We start from the raw sequence: 10,451 nt of genomic DNA on the forward strand, positions 1-10,451 counted from the left end.
ATTTCTGAACAGCACAAGCACATGTAAATGAATGTGTTTCTTCATCAGAGCCTATGAGCCAACTCAAGAATTAGGATGTATGCAAAACTTCACAGGAATCTTTGAAAAAAAAGTTCTTTTTTTAAACTTAAGGATTTAGCCCCAAGTCAAATGACTTTTCATCATAGGGCAAAGGATGTTTCACCTTCCAGGGGTGATGCTGCAATTATGGAATGGAAAAAATGAGCATCATTTCCTTCTGCAAAGTTCCTCTTTTTTAGCGGTTAAAGGAAGACGGTTCCCTATGTGTATCACAGTGCTCAGCTGCCCTGCATACAGGAGAGGAAACAAGCCAAGACGAACTAAGACATCCCAGCACCATGTGTTCAGCCAAGATCATGCTGTGTATGGCTCTCCTTGCTGCAGCTGCAATCACCACCGTATCTGCTGGTAAGTGGGGATTCAAGATGAAATGAGGAGGAAAAGCGATGAATAATATCAGTCTAAAAAGTTGGTTTATGAATAACAGGGAAAAAAATTATTTAGAGCTGTTATTTGGATTCAGGATTGTTATTTTTTTATCTTTAAAGGGTTACTCCGCTTTACAGCAAATATCTTTATGTGACATCAGTCATCACTAGTTAGTGTATTTGGGAGAAGCAAAATATACAAAAGATCCCTGCAGGTGCACCACAAACACCAAGCTCAAAATCTAAATAATTAATCAGGGATATATCAAAGACATGGAAGATCTAAAAATTGAAAAAATTACTTTTTCTTTTTTATTTGCAAAAAGGTGCAGAAATATGTATACAGAATCTTTTAATCACGTAAAAAAGTGCATATGATTGTTTGGAAAAAGGCAATTTTCCAAACAATCATATGCACTTTTTTACGTGATTAAAAGATTTCTGCACCTTTTTGCAAATAAAAAAGAAAAAGTAATTTTTTCCATTTTTGATCTTCCGTGTCTTTGATATATCCCTGATTAATTATTTAGATCATCACTCATCACCACACCAATATTAGTTTTTAGCTTCAATCTTCATCAGCCATAACTTTATTTTCGAAGGCTTGCTGTAAAATTTAGCAGCAATATATGGTTTGATGTTGTTGGTACACAGAAATCTGTCTCTGCATGTCTCACTGGTATACAATATGTATAAAGTGCATGCATAGTTGGGAGTAGGGATGGAGTTAGCCAGGGCATGGGTTAACTAGTGGTGCATTTACACCCCATTGTTCCTACCTGGCCTCTGACCTGATCTGGCTGCCGCAGTGAACTCCACCCCTATTGGCTAGACTACCTCAAGTCAGAAGTTATGCTAAGCATTATGGGATTTAATTTCACAGGTGGCCAAAACATGCAAATTTCCATCTCAGAACCAGCTGAGACAGCCATGCGAGGTTGATTTCACAATGCACAATGCAGCAGTGTTATTGATCAGGCACCAGCCAAAGAGTGTGTAACATTTATCACATGAAAGTCTGTGCTGCACTACAGATTGTGAAAATAGTTGAAAAATATAGAGGTGATTTGGTGAGGACTGTTATTTCTTTGATAAGATGGAAATACAGTTGAAACTGTTTTGGAAAAGGTGATTGCTATGCTGTGGTCAACTCCCCCACTTCTCTGTTCTCTTTTTCACAATTCAACACAGTGGGGGTATTTTATTGTTTTCAGAACAGGTGCTAAGAAACCTGCAGCACTGGTGGGGAAGATATCCAAATCCAACAATCAGGTTCCAGTTATTAACTAAAGCAAGGATTCTGATAATTGTCTTGTTTTAGTTCTTGTTACCTTTATAAGCCAATCCTACCTTATGAGACACAAAATGAAATATCAATGAATGGTACACAGTATAGCACTATTACTCTGAAGATGACTGCAACTTTTTTTTAATTGCTCTAAAAGCAACATATTGAACGTTGCTGAGTTGAAATGCCAAATTCAGTGTATTACTGGTGAGAGCCCCTTCTCTGATCTGAGTCAGGGCAGAAAGCTGAGACCATTCCTACAGTGGTTCACCACATATATCAATCAGTTGAAAAAATAGGAAAACAAGGAGGTACCCCAACAGTGATTTTCCAAACTTGGATTTCAAATACACAACTTGTTTAGTATACACCTGAGGAAGGGAGTTGTACCTGAAAACGTGTATCTGAACGCAATTGATAAAACACAACATTTCAAACATTTCTGTTGGAGTGGTTTCTTATTTTCCTATCTGAGCTAAGAACTCGCAATTCTTTCTGTGCTATAAAAGATAAGCCACAGCATGATAACCTTTATGATTAAAAATGATTTCCTTACAATTAATGGAAATCCTGAAGAAAAAAAAAAACTTTAGAACTTGGTTTCACAGGAAGCACTGATGGGGTTTACTGCTTGGGGAGAGTGCAGTGCGTGCTCTTGCAGTCTATTCACAGCTGTCGATAAAAACTAATTAAACACTTTGATCTACTGTAGGTAATCTGAACACAGAGATACAGCAGAGGATGTCTTCAACAACTATATGTGGAGTAAAGATTTTTCATTGTGGGCTGTTCAAAAGTTCAGATCCACTGATTTTTTTTTCCTGGTTGAACTTGATGGACAGATGTCTTTTTTTTTAAACCAAACTAACTGAAACAATGTAACTTTAAAACAACAACCTGCTTCTTTCTTTTTTTTGGTGACAGTAGTAGCAAGATTTCTTGAAATAGGTTGTGTTTAGGCCACTGGCCAATGACTTGGCAGCCAATTTGATTTAATATTATCCTTTAAACCTCATTATAGATGGGGAGGAGGACAGCTGTGAGAATGTAAGATGAACTAAGCATGAATTGGATGGTTTTTATTGAAGTATACTTCTGTGTGATAATTCCTGCCTTCCTTTCAATAATTTCAGACACTGGCAAGTTTAGCACCTGCTGCACGAAGGTCTCATCAGCCAAGCCCAGGGTTCACATTGAGGACTTCCTCATCCAGAAAGCAGATCCTCCTTGCGTTGATGCAGTGATGTAAGTATTGAGCTCATCCATCATGATTAGTTAGTACACACAATGGAAAGATTATAGAGTTACTCATCTGAGAACTTACTCAGAACTTACCGTTCATAGACTTACTCATCGCAGAACGCAGAAAGGTTCTGATTTGCTGGTGACAAATCATGTTTTACTTCTCTTAGCAGTAAGTGCTAAGCATAGCAAGTTGGTGTCCAATAATGGTGCAATTTTTAGTGAATGATCATTGTTTAGTTCAGATAATTGAGTTCAAAGAAAAGATCATTTTTAATTGATCCACAACATTAATGGAGCCAAACTATTCAGAATATAGAAATTAGTTGCAATCATATGTAAAAATAAGGAAACGATCAATCAATAATGCGATTGGCCAGGATGAATAAGGTTCATCAGCTTCTTTAGTTTTTATACAATACAATTTAAATCATTCAATCCCAGAAAAAAATAATCTTTCATTCAAAATTAATGGGCACCTTCACAAATCTGTCATGCTTCTCCATGGGTTCTGCTACACGAGTAACAGCTGCATGTATGTTTTTTTTTTGTTGGGGGGTGGGGGGATTTGCTTTCAGTGTGTCTGTGATGATCCCAATCAAACATACTGTAAATCCACCCAATCTATTGTATCCATTTTAGAGAATTTGTCTCTTTCCAAGAAGTTAGGCAGTGGTTTAGAAATACACTTTGGGGAATATTTAAAACTTTTGAAGCTATCAGTGGCATTCTAAGTGAAGTGTGTGTGTGTGGGGGAGTGCATTGGGTGTCACCATGGAAGGTGTGACATCTGGGCAGACACAATCCAGGCTACAGCCAGCCGGGGATGACATAATTCCTGCCTCCCTCTCCATGCCCTCCCCCCCATGTCCCCCTGCGGAGTAGGGTGCAGCAGTGTGGCTTGTGAATTCATCTCACCTGATCCCAAAGCATCTGCTCTCTCTGCTACCTGTTCCCATGCATATCACCTAATTACACGTGACATGCAGATATTGGGTGGTCAGAGAGCGGCCAGCAGTCGGGGAGCATGGAGGCCCTGAGGATCAGGTGAGTTTCCCTCACAAGCCGCACCTCTGTGTGCTACTCTGCAGGGGGAAACAGGAGGTGGAGAGGGTGGGAGAAATATCGGCTCCCATCCTCGGAGTGTACCACTAGACCACCAGGCAAGCTATATGGGGATGTGGGATACTAGCAGACCGCCAGGCATGTGACATTGGCGAATATCACTAGACCGCCAGAGATGTCAAATGGGGGTACCACTAATGCTCCACCCCATGAAGCCCCCTTAAAAAATGTGTTTGATTGGTGGGGGGTGTCTTTAAATAATCAGCACTGGGTGTCAAATAGTCTAGGCACACCACTGGTAGCTATTACATTTTCAAAAACAAAACTACATACTGTACATATATTAATTACAAATATAACTGCTCATCTCACAAAAATGTCATGAAGTTATCTAAGACACACCTTGTTGAGGGGCAACTCTTCTGTGGTCATAACTAAGTGCACAGCTGTGTCTGCATAATGCCAACAGCATGACATGTCTAACACAACATGTACTTTTTCTAGGTTTATTACAAAGGAGGGGAAGATTCTTTGCTCTAAACCGAATGTACCCTGGGTTACGAAGAAGGTGAAAGAGATCAGGTAGGCTGAGCCGCTGAGTTATACGAATCACCTTTTTGTTCTTTGAGGCTTATCGATAGATCTTGTGTTTTGTTAAAAAGAACATTTTCGTATGCTTGCTGTGTAATGATGTTAATGCATTTGGTGTTCCATGATAATAATGTTTTATCACAAAACAAACACAAGGAGGGGCAAATGCTTACCAAGCAGCACCTGGCTGTTTAAATTGTCTGCAGGGTAAAGCTTCTCAGCAAATGTAAAGGTACCGTAAATGTGTCTGAACATGCAGTACCTGATCTAGCGCAGGCTGAACCAATTATACTACAGGTAGTCCCTGAAGTACGAACACCCAACTTACGAATGACACACCATTAAGAACGGTCCAAAAATGGGAAATTTGATTCTGTGGGAACAAGTAAAAAAAAATGTAGTTTTTGAGAAAATAGATATTAAAAAATTCAAAGAAAAAAAGGTTTTTAAACTCGTTAAAATGACATTTTTTTGAGGCAACAGGGAGACAGTGGTGACACAGTGAGAGGGGAGGGCAAAGGTGGCACAGAGGAACAGAGGTGACACGGGGGGGGGGGGGAGACAATGGAGGCACGGGGGAATAGAGGAGGTACAGGGGACAGAGATGGCAGAATGTTTCAACTTAAAGCGGTATATAACCCTGCATTTCAACTTTGCTCTAAAACATTATTTACAGTATATTATATGCAACCAGCATTTTTTTTTTTTACTAGACGAGCATTGGAAGGGTTACGCAGAGCTTTAAAGTTCCTGGAGAGAACTGCAGAAGCATCCGAAGCTTACGTAGATACATTTTGTTTACATAAATGTATCTAAGTGTTGAATGTGACTCACTCTCTCTGACTGCGAAGGAGCTGGAGGACAGCCAAAGAGTGTGTAACATTTATCACTTGTTACATTCTATTTAGTTAAATGTATCTATCTGAACTTCTGCATATCTCTCCACAGAACTTTAAACCTCTGTGTTTAACCCTTCCAATGCTGGTCTAGTAAAACAAAAATGCTGGTTGCATATAATATGCTGTAAATAATGTTTTAGAGCAAAGTTGAAATGCAGGGTTATATTCCGCTTTAAGAACAGATTCAGGTTAAGGATGAACCTACCGTCCCTATCTTATTAGTTCCTGCTCCCTTGCCATCATCCCATGCTCAACCGTTCCTCCTCTGTCCCCCTACTTAATCCGGCCGACTGATGAGTTGGCCAGTGACTCTGGACTGCGCATCCTCTATTGCGCTACCGCGGCCGATAGTGTTCTGCGCATGCATGGTAGCAATTTTTTCCTCAATGCACAAGTGCAGAATGCTCCCGGCAATGGGGAGCGTGATAGAGGATGCACGGCATGGGGCCTTGCATCCAGCATTAAGAGGGACACCCGAGGAACGGCAGAGAGCGGGATGATGTCAAGAGACCAGGAAGATTTTAGGGGGCTGGAAGAAGGCCCTAGGTAAGTAAATGAGCATTTTTTTTACTTTAAGGTTTCCTTTAACCACTTTACCCCCAAGGGATTTTTACCCTAACGGACCAGATGGTGACGCTTAATCGGAGTCATGTCCATTCATTCCAGGGATTGTAATTGGTTAGGGGAACGCTTGTTCCCCTTCCCCAATCATGGAGTTCTGGTACGAGCAGCAGGGGGGGTGCACAAGCACCGCGGTGGTGGGGGCAAGGGATGCATTAAAACATCCTGGAACCGTTAAAAGGCTCCAACAGGGTGTTTTAATGTGGCAGCTCATCCCTAAGTGGTTAAATGTGCAAATGGCTAATTATTTGATTTGTTTTTGCTTGTGGACAACATCCACTGATCTCCTGCCACCAGACAGAAACCTTATCGGTTATCTTACAAAGCAAAGCATATAAACATATATTTTATAGCATAATATATCAATGTTTTAACTATGAGTTTTTTCATTTTTTCAGGTTGCGAAAAGAAGCACCTGAAACAACTGAAACCAGTCAAAAAAACAGCACGACGCCTATCCCAACAGTCCGCATTTGAGACGTCAAATCGTATAAAGCATTGATTGGACGAAAATAGCAGAAGTTGTGTCAGCAACATAGTTACAGTTTACATTTTGTGGTTATTTAACTGGGCAGCAATTCTATAGAATTGCAATTTATTTATTTTTGTACTTGTTTTTAAAGTAGACTAAAAATCATGTACTTAAAATATGCAGCTAAAGTCATGGTTTACAAATACGCTGAAGCACAAGGCACTGTAATGTTCGGGAAACATAGGCAGATATGTGTAAATGAAGCGAAAATAAGTATTGAAACTCCTTTACCAAGTCACTTAATAAGTTGATTGAATTCCAGACAATCTGCAGTCGGTGGCCTGATTTATCTTTAGGCTCCCAAGCCATGTGCCTAGAAATGCCAGAGCTGTAGAGGCTGCTAAAACCCACTAGTGACCACACTATCTTCAGCATCACTGCACGCTCTAGTCACCCTAATAACTATATTATTAGTATTATTATTATTGTTATTGTATATTTATATAGCGCCAACATCTTTATGGTCAGTCAGTGATAGAATATGCATATACTTATTTAGATTGTAAGCTCACAAGTAGTGGTGAGCTCTACAATTAGCTACTCATAGGGCTTGTTTCACTAAACCGTAATAACTCAAATATCACACCTTATCAAAGATCACACCTTATGAAAAGATATCACACCTTATCAAAGCTAACACGCCTTATCATAGCTAACATGCCTTATCAGAGTAGCATGGCAAGCACAACAAACTTATGCCTGCTAATTGGCAATGGCACTCATCCTGCCCTGAGCCCCTGCAGGTTTGTAGCGCTCGCTATGCTACTCTTATAAGGTGTGTTAACTTTGATAAGGTGTGATAACTTTGATAAGGTCTGATATCTTTTCATAAGGTGTGATATCTTTTCATAAGGTGTGATATCTTTTCATAAGGTGTGATATTTGAGTTATCACGGTTTAGTGAATCAAGCCCATAGTGCTCACCACTACTTGTGGGGGGTGGGGGAGTTTACTTACCTACGCCGCTGCCTATGGCTGATGCATTCCACTCCTCTACGTCCTCCTTCCGGGTTTGAAGGAGGAAGTAGTGGAGTTACATGAACCATGAGTGGAACACATCGGCTATAGGCAGCGGCGAAGGTAAGTTAACCCCCTTCTGCCACGGGCAGTGCTATTTAATTTAGATTTTGATTATGTGTAGCTAAGTACTATAGTGCTCGTCACCACTACTCACAAGTTCTCTATGTCTGCTTTGTGCAAAATGTAATTTTAATTTATTTTTATTCTAAAAGTATTGTATGTATTTTGTTATATTTGTGAAACCTCCTCCTGCCCGATGTAAAGATAACATGAGCTTATTTAATAATTATTTAACAGACTTTACAATGGACATCAGTATTTGTTTTCTGTTCTTTGGATATTGTAATTTGTAATTCAATAAGAAAGTTGTATTCTGTACTGTATACAAAAGTAAAATATTTATTGCTGAATATGAGCCCCATTTAATTATTCGACAATAAGGGGACTACATACATTTTTACATGGGTTACATTGGTGAGCTGAGATAATAGTCAATGTTCAGGGAATCTCCTGATTTTGCATGTGAAATTATCTCTTTATGCCTCTGAAGCCGGGCTCACATCCAGAACTGCTGGTGTATAGCAAGTATATGGCTAATAAATCTTACAGAACCACATCATGCGAGGTTCCCACAGGAATGTTCTGTCTCCAGCACCGCTTACTCTTACTACTTCCTAATAATCAGGAAGTAGTAAGTTACTGATGATCAGGAAGTTATAAGTTACTGCTAATCAGGAAGTAGTAAGTAACTGCTATTCAGGAAGTAGTAGAGTAAGTGGCACTGGAGACAGACCATCAGGGCAGCAGTGCACTTCGCATGGAGTCAGGGTTGTCACCTCATACCTTTAAATATTGACACATATGAATTATACATGCCTGTGGCTAGTTACATGCAGTGTAGGTACTGATTAGATGTGAGTAGCCCCAGAATCTGTATAACTTAGATGTGTCAGAATTTAAAAGGATGAGGTGGCAACTCTTCACGGAGTCCGGAAGGTGAGTCTTTATTACACTGATTAGATGTGAGTAGCCCCAGAATCTGTATAACTTAGATGTGTCAGAATTTAAAAGGATGAGGTGGCAACTCTTCACGGAGTCCGGAAGGTGAGTCTTTATTACACTGCTCCCACTGCTATATATCTTTACCTGCAATGGAGGGAGGCGTACAGAGCGGGGGAGGGGGCAAGGAGAGGGAGGAGTCAAGCTTTCTCCCCGAAACTAAATCCCAGTGTGCTGCTGCTCCCCCTCCAGGGGGGGAATGCACCTATACCTGGCTAACCTATACTAGGGGAACCCTACTGTATACCTAGCTAACCTATACTGGGGCACCTATACCTGGCTAACTATACCAGGGCACCTATACCTGGCTAACCTATACTGGGGCACCTATACCTGGCTAACCTGTACTGGGATACCTATACCTGACTACCTATATTGGGGGGGGGCTAAATACCACATTTCAAATAATGTTCTCGAGCTCACAGATGGGGGGGGGGCCGCAATTTTGACACCTTCGTCCTGTAAGCAATTTAGCCTGGAAACTACCCTTGCCCGTGCTTCAACGCAGCCATAAAGCCAATGGGCACTCTGTGCATGTAATAACGTGCACGTTAATTTCCAGATCATGAAGGTTGTTATGATAGTGTGTGTTTTATTGCACACAATATGCTGAAACTGGTGTGTTTAGAAAACCTAGTCCGTTTCAATACAGAAATGTAAATGTGCTCATACAATTGTATAGGCCAGTGGTCCTGAAACTATGGCCCGCGGGCCGAATGTGGCCCCCTGAGGCTTTTTTACTGGCCCCCCACACACAAAGGGCTCGATTCACAAAGTGGTGATAACCCAGTTAAAGACTTTAGGCGTGATAACCATTTTATCACGCCTAAACTCAGTTTAGGCATGATAAGTTTAGGCATGATAAGTTTAGGTGTGATAAGTTTAGATAAGTTTAGATCACAAAGTCCCGTGTGCAAAGCAGCGCCATTAAACTCTATGCGACGTTGAGCGCAAAACCTTTGATCAGCTGTGCACTGCGGTGCTAACCCAGTTGGTGCTATAGTTATCATGCCTAAACTTATCATGCTTAAACTTATCACACCTAATCTTATCACGCCTAAACTTAAGGGGCTTTTCACCAGCGTGCTAACAGTTTGCACCGCTTTGTGAATCAAGCCCAAAATGTATTACTTATAGATGCGGTCAGCTACATCTTTAAATATTGGTGGTCCACATATAGAATAGCAGTGCTGGCACCACCCATCCACATGGAAGCTAGAAAGCAGTAATTTGCTGGTTTCCAATCAAATTCTACATCAGGTGACACTGCTGTCCAATTGGACTGCCGGTTGTCACCTGGGTATGCTTCAGTGTCTGGCCCGCAAAGACTTCTACATCATTTTATGTATACTCCGGCACCCCAGCAGTCTGAAGTATGTTGACCCGGCCCTCGAGCCAAAACGTTTGGGGATCCCTGGTATAGGCAGTGCATCCACATGTAGCAGCACAGTGTGCAGTGATGCAGAGAAAAGCAAGGTGTATAGTGTGAATGCACCCTAGACAAATCTATTACCATATAAAGTAGCATTATTAGATGCATATAAATCTATGCCTGGGGTTGGACGTATGATCGTAATCCATGCCGTTTTTGGATCAACTACATCTCTTTTCTTTTTGTTTTGCACTATTATTCTTTCTTATTTTTGTAGAAAGTTTAAAGTGTGGTTGCCTGATAGGAAGTTAAA

The 10,451-nt window shown here is 40.7% G+C and overlaps 1 protein-coding gene across 1 annotated transcript; it reads left to right on the top strand.

Moving 5' to 3' along the window:
* The first annotated feature begins 242 nt into the window (after window positions 1–242).
* Window positions 243–7,976, top strand: LOC137570452 (C-C motif chemokine 5-like). The gene is made up of 4 exons (XM_068279120.1): window positions 243–429; window positions 2,871–2,982; window positions 4,549–4,626; window positions 6,554–7,976. The coding sequence occupies exons 1-4, from the start codon at window positions 360–362 to the stop codon at window positions 6,630–6,632; spliced, it is 339 nt and encodes a 112-aa protein (XP_068135221.1). The 5' UTR covers window positions 243–359; the 3' UTR covers window positions 6,633–7,976.
* The last annotated feature ends 2,475 nt before the right edge of the window (window positions 7,977–10,451 follow it).

Source organism: Hyperolius riggenbachi, chromosome 4 (assembly GCF_040937935.1).
Source record: "Hyperolius riggenbachi isolate aHypRig1 chromosome 4, aHypRig1.pri, whole genome shotgun sequence".
NCBI classification, from domain to species: Eukaryota; Metazoa; Chordata; class Amphibia; order Anura; family Hyperoliidae; genus Hyperolius; species Hyperolius riggenbachi.

Coding starts and splice junctions, on each gene's coding strand:
- LOC137570452 (XM_068279120.1), top strand. CDS start 360: ATGTGTTCAGCCAAGATCATGCTGTGTATGGCTCTCCTTGCTGCAGCT. Junction 2,983..4,548: donor CCTTGCGTTGATGCAGTGAT/GTAAGTATTGAG, acceptor TACTTTTTCTAG/GTTTATTACAAAGGAGGGGA. Junction 4,627..6,553: donor AAGAAGGTGAAAGAGATCAG/GTAGGCTGAGCC, acceptor TCATTTTTTCAG/GTTGCGAAAAGAAGCACCTG.